General features: G+C 39.7%; 1 protein-coding gene across 4 annotated transcripts in view; it reads right to left on the minus strand.

Moving 5' to 3' along the window:
* Positions 1-6,434: 6,434 nt before the first annotated feature.
* Positions 6,435-15,663, minus strand: part of LOC100542338 (clathrin heavy chain 1) — a 41,025-nt gene continuing 31,796 nt past the window's right edge. The window contains exons 26-34 of one of the 4 annotated variants that reach the window (XM_010719946.3): positions 15,408-15,557; positions 14,336-14,467; positions 13,905-14,015; positions 13,312-13,482; positions 12,644-12,865; positions 11,941-11,961; positions 8,749-8,824; positions 8,272-8,319; positions 6,435-7,753 (exon numbers count right to left, since the gene is read on the minus strand). In XM_010719946.3, the coding sequence (XP_010718248.1) occupies positions 7,638-7,753; positions 8,272-8,319; positions 8,749-8,824; positions 11,941-11,961; positions 12,644-12,865; positions 13,312-13,482; positions 13,905-14,015; positions 14,336-14,467; positions 15,408-15,557 (1,047 nt within the window). In that variant the 3' untranslated portion in view covers positions 6,435-7,637. The remainder of the gene's footprint in view (positions 7,754-8,271; positions 8,320-8,748; positions 8,825-11,940; positions 11,962-12,643; positions 12,866-13,311; positions 13,483-13,904; positions 14,016-14,335; positions 14,468-15,407; positions 15,558-15,663) is intronic. The other 3 variants (XM_010719947.3, XM_010719948.3, XM_003210844.4) reach the window with 3 other exon arrangements.

Raw genomic sequence — 15,663 nt, forward strand, 5'->3', positions numbered from 1 at the left:
GAACGGCGGAGCCGCGCCCACTGAGAGGCGGCCCCAGTGGCGTCACATCCTCATGCTGTGCTGAGGGGCGGGGGTGGGCCCTCCACCCCATGAAACGGCACTCAGCCTTGGCGTAGTCGTGGCACCAGTGCCGTTTTCTCCTCCCACCCCCACCCCCCCCCCCAACTAGAGAAGCGTCCGACGGATGGAAGGAGATGTCTGCTAGGCAGCACTGAGTCACTCTACTGGCACTGCCTTTGTCCCGCTGAAGCAAAGCAACAAACTGCTGTCTGCAAACAGAACCCCCCGGAGCTCTCTGCAATCAGGCCTTGCTGTAGAATACCCCTATAAGCTAATCAGTGGGGTTTTCCTAACGCTGCACTGTGTCTGAATGAAGACAATTTTGGCCTTCTCTAGAAAAAGAGTGCTTTCAAGTAGTTTTGCTCCTCCAGAGCCAGTTCACCTCAAACAACAATAAAGGCAAAGAAAGAAGACCCAACGCAGCAATCACACAAGTGCTTACCATATGGCTTTGAAGAGAAACCTGAACATTTCTCAAGCTAAAAGGGGGCCTAGGAACACACAGGAATGTGGGATTCTTTCAGGTAGTATTGAGTTGTTCCACTGGGGATCCATCATCTGCCACTCGTAATGCACCTGCACACCCACTGCACTATGTGTGCTTGTGATCCATGCACAATGCTAGGCCCACAGCCCTCCAGAATGCAGAGGTGAAAGCTGGGTTTACAGAAGTGCTGTCTTCCTTCCCACCTGGGAAAGCAGGGAGTGTTGCAGGGAGATGAGGCAGGAAGGAGATGCATTCTGCACTGTTCCAGAGCAACCTCCTTGCTCCAAACCTGGGAATGCTGTGCAAGCAATTGCCCCAGCTGTAGGCAGAGAACATTCCTGTTGAGACTTACATTACGTGCATTTTGAGAAGTGATTTCTGCCTCATCAAGGCTACATGCACAGGCAGCCAAGTCAGTCAATGAAAACTAACTCTCAAGTGCTAGAGCTGCAGCTCTGTGGGCAGAACACCTGCAGAAATACCATTCAGTAAACTGAAGCACTTTCTTCTACCAGAAGTAAAAGCATAGGAACATGTCCTTCCACTGCAGAACACTTCCAGAGCTACACATGGTTTCACAACAGCTGTGGCATGTCCACTGAGGTGGTCTCACAGCAATGACCTTGATACAACCTTAGCCTGCCTGATCTGTGGGACTGCAGTGGACAGACCTCTCCCTTGTACACATCTTCAGCACAGCCCACACTCACAAAGGGCAACAGCCAAACAGCCCATGCATGACATGCCTGCTCCCATTGCACATACCCACCCAGTACACTGATCAGTTCTCCCAGAGAAAGCCACCATGTCTGGTAGCTAGAGACCCCTTTCAGCATGAAAAATCACACCTAGGCTCCTTTGATTTGCAGGGAGGCTCTTTGCTCAAAACTCCAATACACCTGACTGCTGTTTCCACTGCAAGCGGACCTTTGCACACCTCCAGCAGTATGATGCCTCACATCCCAGCTCTGCATGAGCACTGACTCCCTACACAAGCACAGAGCTAGGGGCTGGACACCACCATGATGCTCACATTTATGCCCATGCTGACTTCAACTCAGCTATATGGTTACATACAGTCACCCCCACTTGAAATCCAGCACAAGGGGAAAAAAAAAAAACAACAACAAAAACCAAGACAAAACCTTTCACAAATGGCAAGCAAAGAAATACATTCAGATTTCTGATCGATTTCTGCAACTCCTCACTAGCTTTCTGTCAAATTATCATAACATTTGTGCATGCATGTGTCTACACTCACATCTACTGTTGTGACCCACAATTACCCTCACAACTACTGTCACAGATTCCCAGACTATCAAATCAGCAAGACTGGTGCACAATTCCATCCTGTCCGAGGAAATACTTCACCATGTGCTTAATGCTCATGATGCACAAAGGTGCTTGCTTAACTGAATTAAAAGGATTATTCATATTTAATCATATACAAATTGCAAGTGCATCTCATCTCAGCCTGACCACCAGGCAGCTGCTAACAACAATTGTTAGCAGCAAGCCAGAAGGCAGACAGTGTTTAAGGAAGATAAGCAATCTCTGAAATATCAGATGCAGCAAGAGGTGTGCTCTAAATCCCTACAACTTTGACATCAGTGAAATCTTGATCAAACTCAAATGGTCAAAAGTATATCACAGGAACTGTTAGAGACAGGATACCAAGTCTTTTATTTTACAGCTCTCAATCCAGGAATTTTCATGGAAACAACAACCTGGTCATCAGACACTATTTTCTCTGCTATTGGCTGGGACTTGCTTCTGCCGTCATAGAAGCAGAGAGGAGAATTGTTAAAGACATAGCCAGGTGCTATTACACCTGTAATAAGCCTGTACACCTTATGGTATTCCTTCCTCAGATACCAACAACCGGAATGGAGAAGAGAACTATTGCAGATGAAAGCAACATTCATAGTGTTTCGTTTATTTAAAACACAGTGATTGCAGAAATAATATTCTGGATTCTAGAAAGCCCATAAACAAAGACCACACTTGATCAGCTCCAACTTATCCCTTCTTTGACCATACTGACCCTCTCTCAGATTTTTCATCACTGGCACAACTTGCAAGCACACCATGGTTTCAAAGACCAGAAATGACCAATAATTTTCTATTATATATCCTTGAAGCAGAAAACTTCTTCACCTCACTAAATAAATAGCACTACCATCAGAACCATTACAACTCAAACCACTAGAAGTTTCCTCATGCATTATTTAATCCACATCACTTGGAGTTCTATGGTACATTAATAAATGTTACTTCTTCTCAGGTTCTCTTAGGCATAAAAACAAAGATCTTACACATAACAGACTTCGATGAGAAATGATCATATTGAATGTTTGTGAGTCAATGTTTCACTAGCTTTCAGGTGTGCGCAGCAGGAACCTCTGTGACTATGACAAAGATAAAACTCTTCAAAAACAACTTGTGTCATTCCCACTTGAACACACATGGAATTACCACTGTCTCTGTTAACAGGCCATTAGAAATCCTTGTTAAAAAGAGATTTTGAAGTCTTGATTAAAACCACAGCAGACAGGGAAAAACAGTAACACCTCTCTTCTCCTCGACTCACCAAACCATGCAGGAGAACACTTAACTGAATAAATAAATAAATTGACATATGACAGGAAAACAAGATTTGCCTTTCACTGTCTGCATTTCAAATTTATATGAATACTTAAGAGGTGACATCATCTATATTAAGAAAGAAAACTGATGGTTTCTGCTACCTTTCTGAAAGATTTAAAAGGCTCCAGACTGAAAGACCTAGACTGAACCATACACATGTTAACAATTTTACGGCATTTTAATAGTAAAACATGAGTCAGGATCTGTCCTTACCTTTGAAAATATACCCACAGGAAGCATGCAGTATAGAAAAACAAGAAAGCTATACTAGCAACAACAACAACAAAAAACTCTTTGAAAGCTTGTTTTGTTGAAGTAAAAAAAATGCAAAAGAATTTTAAAAACTCCAAGTCCATTAAGCTGGTACACCTGCAGGTTGCTACGAAAGTACTAATTCACTCTGCAAAACATAACCTAATTGCACACCCATGTTACAAAGCAACTCTTCTTTTTAATCATTTTTCAGCTTTATATTCCATAACATTTTATCACAGATTCAAGATGACCCAATCTGACTTTGTGGGAACAAATTAGAGTGAAGCACTCTTGGCGTACACTGTAAAACAAAAGGAGAAATATATTCAGACTGGGAACAGTGACAAGCAAAACCACGTAGAACACAGAGGACAAAGAAGTATGGGAAGCAGTTCTACAGATAAGAAATATACTCTATCATAAAGGTTTATGCACACTTTCCAAACTGTTTGTTACAGAAACCTGTTACATACAATGCTACTTGTTCTAAGATTTGCCTCTATTTTTTTCCTCAGTGAAAATCAGATCCACTGACAACGCTGTTTTAATCACACTAACAGTTTCCCAATGGCTAAGTTCCAGCCTGCCAATTAAAATGTCACAAACACAAGCACAAACTTTAACCATGCAGAAGGGTAGAAAACAGTTTTGCCTAAGCATATCTTATGTTCAAATACAAAAGTTACTTGAATTTCCTTGTCAGTTTTATAGTTGAAGGAACTGAAGAAAATTCAGTTTCACACCTTACAGCCACTACCATCTTTCCTGTATCACCTCCATAATTAGTATTCATTTGAATAGACTTTATCTACATAGTTGTTTTTTTTTTAATGCAATGAAACAACTTAAGAAAATTTTCTTCTGTTACGCTACCACCTAATTGTATAGTTCTCTAAAAAGACTAAAAAGAAGGGTGGGAAATAGTTTTGTAAAACATCACAACTTAATTTAGACAGTAAAAAAACAGAACTTACCCCAGTGATAAATTCCTCCTCAGTTTCCAGGGCCGGCTTATTTGGCTCAACAGAGCAGACAGCAGCAACTGTAAAAGAATTCTGCTTCCAAAAGTAGCTCTTTGACATTCTTCTTTCCCTTTCCTTTTACTTGGTGTTTATACCAAAAGAAACCAGAAATACTTGAAAATGTGAGGGAACAAAGGATATCAGTAAGTGTCAGCTCAAAGTGAGCAACTAAACACAGGTTGGAATTTTATGCCAAGATAAGCACATGTCCTTATAGTTACTTGATGAGAGGTCTGTTTCCACCTAGGTCACAAGACATTGAAATGGCTGCAGTGCAATGCTTGTGAATTGTTTGTCATCTGATGCCAGACTCATAGTTGCCCGAAGTTCATCATTTTGGGGAAAATCCCCATAATATCTGAGAAATCACAAAAGCCTGCTTTCTCAAAAAGAAAAAAAAAAGCAAGCGTGTAAAACACACTATGTAGATTCTTAAGCAAATTACTATTTGGCAGTAACACAAGCCTACCACAATCCATTTTGCATGATCGCATTCAATCTCAGAAAAGCCAGGGGAGTTAGTGATTGGAGATTTGGTACGAGTTTGTTGGTTTTTTTTTGTTTTGTTTTTTTTTAAACTTGGATGAACACTACAACTTTGTAAACTGTATTAATTCTTCCACTTAGCCCACTAAATGATGGGCAAGAATTTGTTGCATATTTTAGCTGCAGCCACACAAACAGTTGAGAGTATGCTTCTGGATTCTGGATGCATTTTAGAACAGAACACAATCACAGAACTTATAAAAGCCATTGTACATACCAAGACCTTAAGATACCAGGAGACCAACTGAAGCACAACTATTTAAGAGAGATGACAGCCTTGCCCTTTTTGTGAACCGAGTCATTCCTGTAGTTAAATTTCTAGACTAAAGCAATTAAAGATTCTCAGGCTAGTTCAGTTCTCTACAAATCCCGTGCTTTTCTGGTATTTGATCTAGCAGTTTACTGTATTCCAACATGAGCTTGTAACTGTTACTATAAAGTTGTACTAAATTTTCAATTTGAGGAGAAGGAAACTTCCACAGTCATACTAATTTTAGAGTTTGTCTTCAATTCCAACTGCTTTACCCAAACTGCTGTTGACCCACAAGAAACTGATTACAATGTATAATCACTGTTTGTCTGGAAAGTAGCGCTCTATCCAGCTAGCTCTTGCTAGGACTAAGACTGGATGAAGCACAGATTTGCTTGAAATCATTAGCTGCTCAGTATTTCAAGCTTAGCCACTGAGTGCTGAACAGCACAAAACCAAAGTATTATATCAGCACTTGGAGCATTCTGGCCTTCATTAGAAAGGTAGATACCACATCTCTTTGCCATTGCTATCACACCGTACAGCAAGCAAGAGACAACATAATAGTTAGAATTGTGCCAATATAGTCTGCAGTTACTGATTTTAGAACTTCCCAGGCTGGATGGGGTTTTGAGCAACCTGGTCTAGTGGGAGGTGCTCCTGTCTATAGCTGCAGGTTGGAACTAGATGATCTTAAAGGTTCCCTTCAACCAAACTATTCTATGATTCTACGATTAATTCTATACTTGTTGACATTTAAAGACTATTTGCCCCATTCAAGTAGAATATGATATGAAAGGTGTAGCTCACTGCTGTTGCTGCTGAATTAATGCATTTCATTGGAGAAAGCATAGAAGACTAACAGTATCATCTCCTCTGGCACAGGACTGTGCTTATGATTTTCCAGACCAATGAATGAAGCTACATAAGCATGTGACTGCCTCCTGCAGCATTATCTCTGCACGTGACAAAGTGTGCTGATGTGTCCAGTGAAGAGACCGCTAATCCCTTGTAAGTCACTTGCTGAGCCCTCCATATTATGTGCTTTGGCACAAGTTTCCCTTTTTCCTGCCTTGCATCCTTAGTTTTCAGTTTAAGATACCTGATGTGGCAGATTATTACTAATAACCAGACCCATCCCCAGGATACGAAGACTAGAGCCACACAATAGTTACTGCAGATTTACGTTTATAGTTGGACTTTTATAATAATTAAGATTAGCACAAGATTCATAACCATAAATTATACATTGTTATCTAAGTACATAAAATGTTAATGATACAGGTATTTGAAGAGCGACACAAAGTAGTAATACAACCTCACAGGCATTCTCAAAAGAAAGAGGCAGGTGGTAGACACCACTGATGCTACTGCAGCACAGCAGAACTGAATCTCTGAAACTTGTCGATTCAGATAGAGCTGACTGCCCATCAGACAAGGTCGGAACATAGTGTAGCAGGAAACCAATGCCAGAACCAACTAAAGGTGCAAATAAAAAGACAGGATCACGTCCCTACTGCCTCATTATTTTAGTAATATATCCACCTTCCTAGTTCTGATACTGTGCTCTTGCACCTCAACAACTTTGGCAGGCCATATGCACTCCCACATTCACTTGCCACACACAGATGAAGCTTCCTTTAGTACCATTAAATGTCAACAAGTAACATGGTCTCGCTCTTGATAAACAAAAAGGATCTGGGAAGTATTTGCTCTCTGGCATGAGAAGATTTATTTGCTTTGAGTTTCAGATCTATTCCAGAAAATACAGAACAGACTCAAACAGCATCGAACCCCAACAGCACTATTGTCCAGAAAAGGAAACTTTCCCATTATTCCTCTAAACATTCAGAGCACAAGTATTAGAAAGCCCTTTTTTTTTTTTTCCCCCACACGTAGGACTGCAAACAAAATGGAGTAGTCAGATGAATTCATTAAGGAGATGCTTCACTGAATTGTTAACAACCCTGCTACTTCAGCAGCTTCAGCTAAAGTTTTTCAACAACTTGGTACCAGGCAATTTCCCAGCTACCTTTAATAGGCTTCGCAAAAGAAAGAAAAATATGCTCTCTTCTCCCTGGCCTCAAGCAGTTATTGCTATATGAGTTAGTGAAGCAGTGCCTTAACTTCAGACGAGAGTCTCACAATGTCATTAACAAAAGCTGCCTTTCAGAGGTTGAAATGTAATCGGACAGTAATCAATAAATAACAGTAACAGGCATCCTGTTGAAGTCTCCTCATTGAGCAGGGCAGCTAGTGTGTTAAGACAACAGAAGGTCATCTTTGCCTTTAGGAGCATCATATGCTCCTTTGAGAAGTTAAAAAGGGACGGGAAGAAAGAAGAAACAGTGAAGGTCTGTCAGAGAGCTAGTTACATATTGAAACCATAAACAGGTGGCTGGGTGAATCCTGGTGCTGTGTATCCATATGGAAAGTTTGTCTGGGGAGGTACTGCACTGGGGCCCGCTGTTAACATCAACTGCTGGCCTGGAAAAGCATGAGAAAAAAAAAAAAAAAGAGTTAGTTTATGTACCTAAGCTTTCCTAATACTAGCTGTACTATGGGACAAGATTATGACGCTTTAGCTAAAAATCGGCCACAGTGCAAGCACACATTAGCAAATTACACTATTACTCAACATGCAGCAGAGTGGGCGTTTAGGTCATCTGCTCTTGCTACCCTAAAACTAAAAGCAAGACAGGACTCAGATGAAAGAGGAATATCAACTGCTTTTGAGCGTACAATAATGATGGCTTGTTTTGAAGAGACCATATTAAAAGCCAAACTGATATATTTAAACACCATGCATGGTCAGAATTGAATAGTAAAGCAATTCAAGCAATTAGTTCAGTCTGTTAGGTCTCAATCCAGAGAGTGCTGCAAAAGGTCTGAACACACCTCAACAGATTTGTCTTCGTAACTAAGAGCACGCATGCTTCATGCATAAGTTAGATTTAAAGTTAATGTTTATATCAGACAGCGAACCATTCACATCCTTCCCTTACCAGCCACTTCTAGACGCTTGTTAGCAGAACGCCTCTTCAGAAGGGCTTCTAAAATAGCAGCACACTTGAGGACAGCTACATTTTTTTTTGGCTGCTTTTGTCTCAAAATGAATGAAATAGAAAGCCAGTCTGCCTTTCAGCTTGGAAGAGCAGAAAGCAGACACATTCCTCTTGGACTGAACAGTAGGAGGAATTAGCATGCTTTATAAGTTTTTTCTGGAGTTGGGCACACCTTGGTATCCCCTCTCCTGTTACTATGCTAAAAGCCTATTCCTAAGCTAGTGTTGTGAGCCATGTAAGAGAAGTAGGTCTTTAGCTGTACTTTAATGCCCCTTCAACTGGCACACCTTTTCTAGCAGAGACAACCACTTTGCTAGCTTCTGGCAAGCTTACTTTGGAGGTAAGTCACTTAAGATACCTCCACAAAGAGACCAGAGTGACAAAAGGTTCTCAATTAAAACCAAGTATTTCACATACCAAATACTATTGGAGTAGGTTCAGTTACTTGTTCCTCTTCTTTTCTTAGGCTTTCAGAAGCATCAAGATTATCCACCTACATTAAAGTGAACAGGAGATGTATGAAGGACTTGTCTAGGAACTGTACCATCACATGAGCGTTTTCATGTCTGGTACCTTAGCTATCAAGGAATCCTTTTGTTACTAATCTAGTTTGGAGACTGTGGCTGGGAACACACAAACATGCAGACTGATTCTGCACATTTGTAAGCTTGCCTTCCCAGTTTGCTTTAAGTTTACTGCAATTGCTGTCACGGGTAGTGGAGAAAAAACACCATTACCTTTAAAAGTGCATGGTTTTTCATAGTGCTCTTCTATTCACTGTTAACTCAGTGACCCAGAAAACAAGCCAACAGATTGTAGTTCCAAGGATCATCTCAAACGGGCCTAATTTACAGTTATCTATTAACCTGCAAGCCCTCCCCATTTCAAAAAAGAGCACCTAGATATGTACAAATATTCCAGATCCATTAAGATCTTATCTACAACTAGAAATCTGTGTTAGAGAGTACTGGTATAACTGCATTAATATTTACATAGACTCCTCTTGGAGGAAACTAGAGCCATGTGTTCTAGTAGTATCAGCTTCTATATAGAACCCAGAGTTGTGAGAAACAAAGCTGTTCATGACAAAGTCCTTTACCAAAGTGTTACAGTAGCGCAGGAAACCGGAACACAGCTTTAAACTGAAAAAAGAATTAAAGGGTGGGGAGAAAAGGCAACAGTACCTTCCTTCATTCAGGTTTAAAAAGTTACATATTCATAGGCAAACCACTGAGAATGAATGCTGTAAAGCCACAAAATCATACAAATTCATTCCCAGATGCAGGCAGTACTAAGACCCTGAAAAATATTTCAGTTAGCTCAGTGCTTTTTTTTTTTTCCTCCAAGCTGCTCCTCAGCCTCCTTTCCCACTAAAAGAATCACATCCAGTTTGACAAGTGCTGCAAAAGGGATTTCTAATATACTTCAAGGAGGTTACCTAGTTCTTAACAGTTCCCTGAATTTTTGAAGCTTGCTCCTCAAAAACTTCAGCAGCCATAGGTCTTTAACTCGTTCAACTTTGTCTTAGTTTCAGCTGGGATAGAATTGATTTTTTCCAGAGTGTCTGGTATGATGCTCTGTTTTGGTTCTAGGAGAAAAATAGTTTTCAACACTGATGTTTACAGTTGACTGCTATGCAGTGCTGTTTAGAGCCAAGGCCACTTTCAGTGAAAGGCCCAAGGAGCTTGGAGGGAACATGATTAGGACAGCTGACTTTAACCAGCCAAAGGGATATTCCATACCATATAACATCAAGAGTTTTGAAGGGGATGGTAGTTCATCTGGCATTCTTCTGCTGCTCAAGGGGATAGCAGGGCATTAGCCAGGGGGTGGTGAGCAATTTCTTGAGCATCACTTAATATATACCTACACACACACACACACACCCCTATATATATTATATATACACACACACATACATACACACCTATATATATATATATATATACACACACACACATATATACACATATATATGCACACACACATATATACATATATATATGCACACACACATATATACATATATATATGCACACACACATATATACATATATATATGCACACACACATATATACATATATATATATACACACACACATATATACATATATATATATATGCACACATATATACATATATATATATATATGCACACACACATATATACATATATATATATATATATGCATACACACACACACACGTATTCACACATATAGTCGTAACTATTTTCCTTCTCCCTATCTTAATAAATAGTTTTAACTCACTAATTCTTCTTTGTTGTTGGTTTGGAGTTGCTGTTTTTTATTTATTTATTTATTTAAACACTTTTCTCCTTCATCCCAGTGGGAGTGGGGAGAGTGAGCAAATGACTGTGTAGTGCTCAGCCATCTGCAGGGTTAAATCACAAACTTACAGCTGTCAACCTAACAATTTTTTAGAATGACATTAAATATTAGCATTATGAGTACTATCCCTATTAATATGGGCCAAAGTAATTAAGAGCTACCATTTTCAAATAAGGTATATTGTTGTACTTATGACCACTAATTCCCACTCTCCTGAATTAGTCTTTACTCTTTACAGCCCCAAAAGCACTAAGGAGCTTGGAGCAGAAGGTCAGTTACTCCCTCTGCTGGAAAAAGACTGCAAGCATGCTGAACACAGACACCTTGAAGAAGGGACAAAAGCAGCAGCTCCTCAGCAGAGGCTAAACATCTTTCTGATTTGCTGCCTGAAAGTGAAGTTTTTGAAGAAGTTTCCAAATGAATGCTATTATACTGTGTGTGCCTAGTTCCTTCTGGGGCACAGGCTTTCACATCTTTCTCTTACGCATTAAACCAAAGGTAAGTTCCAGAAGACATAAATACTCCACTGATAAACTAACAATTTCTTCTGGGCTTTTAAAGTTAGACACATGACAAAATTTTAGACATACCACACTCAAAACCCAATCTCTAGTACTATGACTGTAGTTAATTCAGACTAAATTAGTTTCAATGTAAACCATTTTCACCACGTACATTTTCCTTCTGGCAAGTTATCCAGTGTTTAGTAAGTAACTGCTTGTAAATCCAACCAGCAATTTAAAACCCACGATCTTAACCTAAGCCTTATTTGGAAGAATACACTTCTGTGGCAAGTTTTCCTTCAGTGGAATATGAGGAGTTCAAGATCTATGCAAAACTTTTACTGATGTTTTAGATTGCTAGTCAAGCTCACAGTGCCTGGAAAGCTACAAACTCTAGTAATATATTTTAACAAGTAATTTGCACTCAGAACACATCATGTTATGTGCTAACTGCTTTCATTTTAAGAACATCATCCTCTCTGCCACAAGGTATTTGTGATATAATAATCAGGAGTCCCAACAGTCAAGTCTTCAATCACTTGCTTCCATTTCCCGTGAAAAAAAGAGCATAGACTGGTTGGATTTTCAAGTTACTCGTGAACAGTCATCCTTGTAGCATTAGAAAGTGAATAGAAAATGAGTTAGAGCTAAATGACACTGCTCTTCTGGCAGAAGCTACAGCTAGATTCTTGTAAGAGAATCCTAGGATATTGAGAGAAGCAAATGAACACAAAGTTTGAAATCAGAGTGTCACCTTATAGAACAGCCCATCAACCTGCAAGAAAATTCAGAGGGGAATTCTTAACATGACTGATTAGAGGCAATCTGAAGCACTAACTTCTACATTACTGACTTCAAAAAATTCTTAATTCTGATTATCTAAGCAACCGTAGAGCCTTTTAAGGAAGAATTTTAGTTTAATATGCTAGAGCTATTTGAGACAAGCATTTCAAGACAGCACATGATCAGAATCTCTCCTCTCTCAGTTCAAGACTAACTACTGATATTGTACAGATTATGCTCCTGAAATTCTGTTTTCAATGAAAATTCACTTTCAGCAGTCTACTGGTATGGCTGGTGTACTGTTAGTCACACAGAAGCTATGCTTTCTGTAACAAGAAAACTGAGTACTTTCACAGCTACATCAAGCAAAAAGTGATACTAGTTCTCTCTAGCAAATTCATAGTTTAATCAACTACGGAGATGCCCTAAAAAGCATACCATTGCTTATGTCCCCTGTTGAAAGCAGACGTTAACTACATCTCTTTCAAGTCCCAAGCTGCCTATTAAAAAATTAAGCTATTTAGCCTGAAGTGACTGAACTCAGAAATTCCCAGAGGATTTAGTGTGAGGAATAATAACACTCCAAGTACATGCAGAGAGCTTTACTCAGTTTGCATAAAACTAATCGTACAGCGAACTAAAAGTTTCAATTTCTTAGCCTATGCAATACTCACTTTGGTGAGGTACTCTCTCATCACTTGGACGAAATAAGGCATTGCGAAGTCCATGATATTATGCCTCCATGCCAACTCGAGGACTACATCTGGGTGCAGCAAGTCGTAACATGTGAAAAGGCAGGCTGCAAAACACTCCTGCTTGCCTTCTTCCAGGAACCACTGAAGCAGCTTTTCTGCTAGTTCTACATCTTTGGACTCTGCAGCATACTGCATAGCATCCTGCAGAAAAGGACAGCAGTTAAGCTTGACCCTTGCCTGTTAGTTTCTTTCTCTCCACCTTACGTACATGCCACTACTAGCTAGATAAGTGGAGTATTACGCAAAACATGAAGTTAGTCTTTCATATCAACGTACATGTTGTGTAGGAGGTAGAGTCATAACATATGTGCTCATTTAAGTCCTCTTATTTTGAGTGAAAACTGTACAGATGCAATTGGTATATACTGAGCGATCTGAGTACAGGATAGCATTATCAAACTAGATTTAAGATATAAATTTGAAATTGCAAGCTATTCTACTCCAAGATTCTTTCCTTAAATTCCAAGCGAAGGGCTAAGATTTATTAGAACAAACTAAAGATATGAAAAGAATTCATTCAGTTTCCAGAAGATCTATGCTTCACAGATCAGACTTGACAGTTAGGAGGAAAGGTTACCTTAACTCACCTTATACAGATGGTCTTTCTTGCATAGCTCCACGCTCTGCTTCCAGCGGTTGTTACCCTTATACAAGTATGCTGCAATACGCCTAAACTCAATGAGCTCATGCTTTTCCAGACGCTGAGCCAAAGCTATGTTATCAAAGTTGTCATAGGCATCAATGGAAGCTCTCAAACCCTGTTTGAGAGAGAACTGTTACCCATGCTTCCAGATGGTAGTAGATGAGCACTACAGAAGTGAGCTATGCTTGGATGCTTCTCAAGTGCTTAAGTTTTTCCAGGTGGATGTCGATGCTATGGCTGGCTATGGCTTGTTTGCCATTCACATTTCAGGCTTTTGTCTTGAAGGTTGTCTTTAATATAATATATTAGATATATGAACATATCTGCTTCATTTTCAGGTTATCATATTGTGACTCAAGCCCCAATGCATGCCCCCAGAGGTTCTGATTCTACAACCCCATTACTGTTGCACTGCAGAAGATCCCTTCTGCTCAAGGGAAACATGCTTTGTCAGCTTGGAAACAATCAAACTGTCTTCATCTTGTTGAAGAACAAGATGTACGCCTCAGAAGTACTAGTATCTTTTGTGAGGCTTACCTGGTAGTCCTCCTCCTGTGTTAAAAGGTTGTTTAGAGCTTCATTAACTCCTTTATTATTGTGGTTCTGCACTGAACGCAAATAAGGCTTTACTAGAAGCAGCTGATTAACCTGGAATTGAGATATTTTTAATACAAGATTAAACCAGGAGTATTGAGCGTCACAACAAATTCCCATTCATTATTACAAAAGTTTATGCCTACTTTCAGGATCCTTCAGAACTGCCAGCATGTCGTTTTGTGTCGCCAGAAATAAAATTAAGTGGCCTCTTAAGCCAGTTATGCTAACTCTCCTAGTGCTTCCCATATCAAACTAGGATTGGGCTGCTTCTCAGTCCTTTATGCTGGAGGTAAAACCACCTGACAGATACCAGCTCTTTCTTCCCCAGACAGAGGCTGGACTTCCTGTTTATTCAGTATCTTCAAACTAACCTTCGAGAAAAAATTGACTGTCCTGGTGTGATCCAGTCGTGGAGATAATACAAGCAGAAGATCATTGATCAGCAGAGGTTTGTAGTCTAAGTAGAATTGCAAGGCTTTGTAATACAGCTCCACATTCGCCACCTATGTGGTTACACACTAGTTAGTATTTCAAATGCAAGTAAATTTAAGCTGCTTAGTTTGGGTCACTTAACTCAGCATAAAGTTTATCTGATTCTTAAAGGAGTAAGTTTCCTTCTACAAGCCAGAAGCTTTACACTTGCATTCAGAATTCTTGTTCAATTTTATGAGTGCTCCTTGTGTCATCTGCTTCCAGATGGTGAAGTCACAACCTACCAGGAGTAGTCCAAACCAACACAATCTCATCTACTGTTAAGAGAACCTGGTATCAGCATCCTAGTAGACTTAGAGGTAGCGTGACATGTGTTGTAACTCTTCAGTTTTGGTTTGGTTTTTTTTTTGTTTTTTTTTTTTTTACTTTTACACACACACACACACACAGTTTTGGTTTTCTTTTTGTTTGTTTTTTGCCTTAAAACCTGTAAAACCAGTAAGAATAGGTATGAATAGGTATGTAATCTGGAATCTTATCTAAACTATTCATCATCCCACTATTCTCCACTACATTCATAGGACTGGCCAGCCCAGTTCTCCCACTGAAACAGCTGGAAACATTTGCAAAGGTCTCTCAAGAACTGTTACATCCTCAGACAAAGACAGTGGTCAATTTCAAAGAAACTAAGGAGTTTATACCTCCTGCCTGTGATCTATGATCCTGAACATACCCTGAAAACATTGTTCTACCTGATGCTACTCAACAGGATGTGAGGCACAACAGAAAACAAAGGATATGAGCTTCCATTAACATGTCTTTATAAAAATTTATAAGTTCTGTTTTAACTACATGTTTTTTAAAGAAAACATGGAAGAAGTAGCTTAAGCAAGTCTTTCTAGATGGGGATTCTGTTGTGCATTTTTGCCACAGTTCTGAAATAATCTTTCAGCACCTTAATTCAGTTAACTAGTCATACCGGACTGTCCCAGCTGAAAACAAAACACGTACCTTGGCAATTATATCTTTAAACTGTCCTTCCTTCCAGGCATCAGTAGGATGATTCATCATAGTAATTATTGCATTGTCATACTCCTCGTATTTGTCATAGAGGAATACAAGTTCTGCCCAGAGATGAGCCTGTTCTGCAGCTCTGAGCACCTGATAAAAGAAGATAATAGTCAATGCGGTTTACTGACATCTTCCTTTCTTCACTTGCATTCACTGACATCTTCCTAACTTTGCTTGCAATGTAGTTGCTGAATAC

The sequence above is a fragment of the Meleagris gallopavo genome, chromosome 17, assembly GCF_000146605.3.
Source record: "Meleagris gallopavo isolate NT-WF06-2002-E0010 breed Aviagen turkey brand Nicholas breeding stock chromosome 17, Turkey_5.1, whole genome shotgun sequence".
Lineage (NCBI taxonomy): Eukaryota > Metazoa > Chordata > Aves > Galliformes > Phasianidae > Meleagris > Meleagris gallopavo.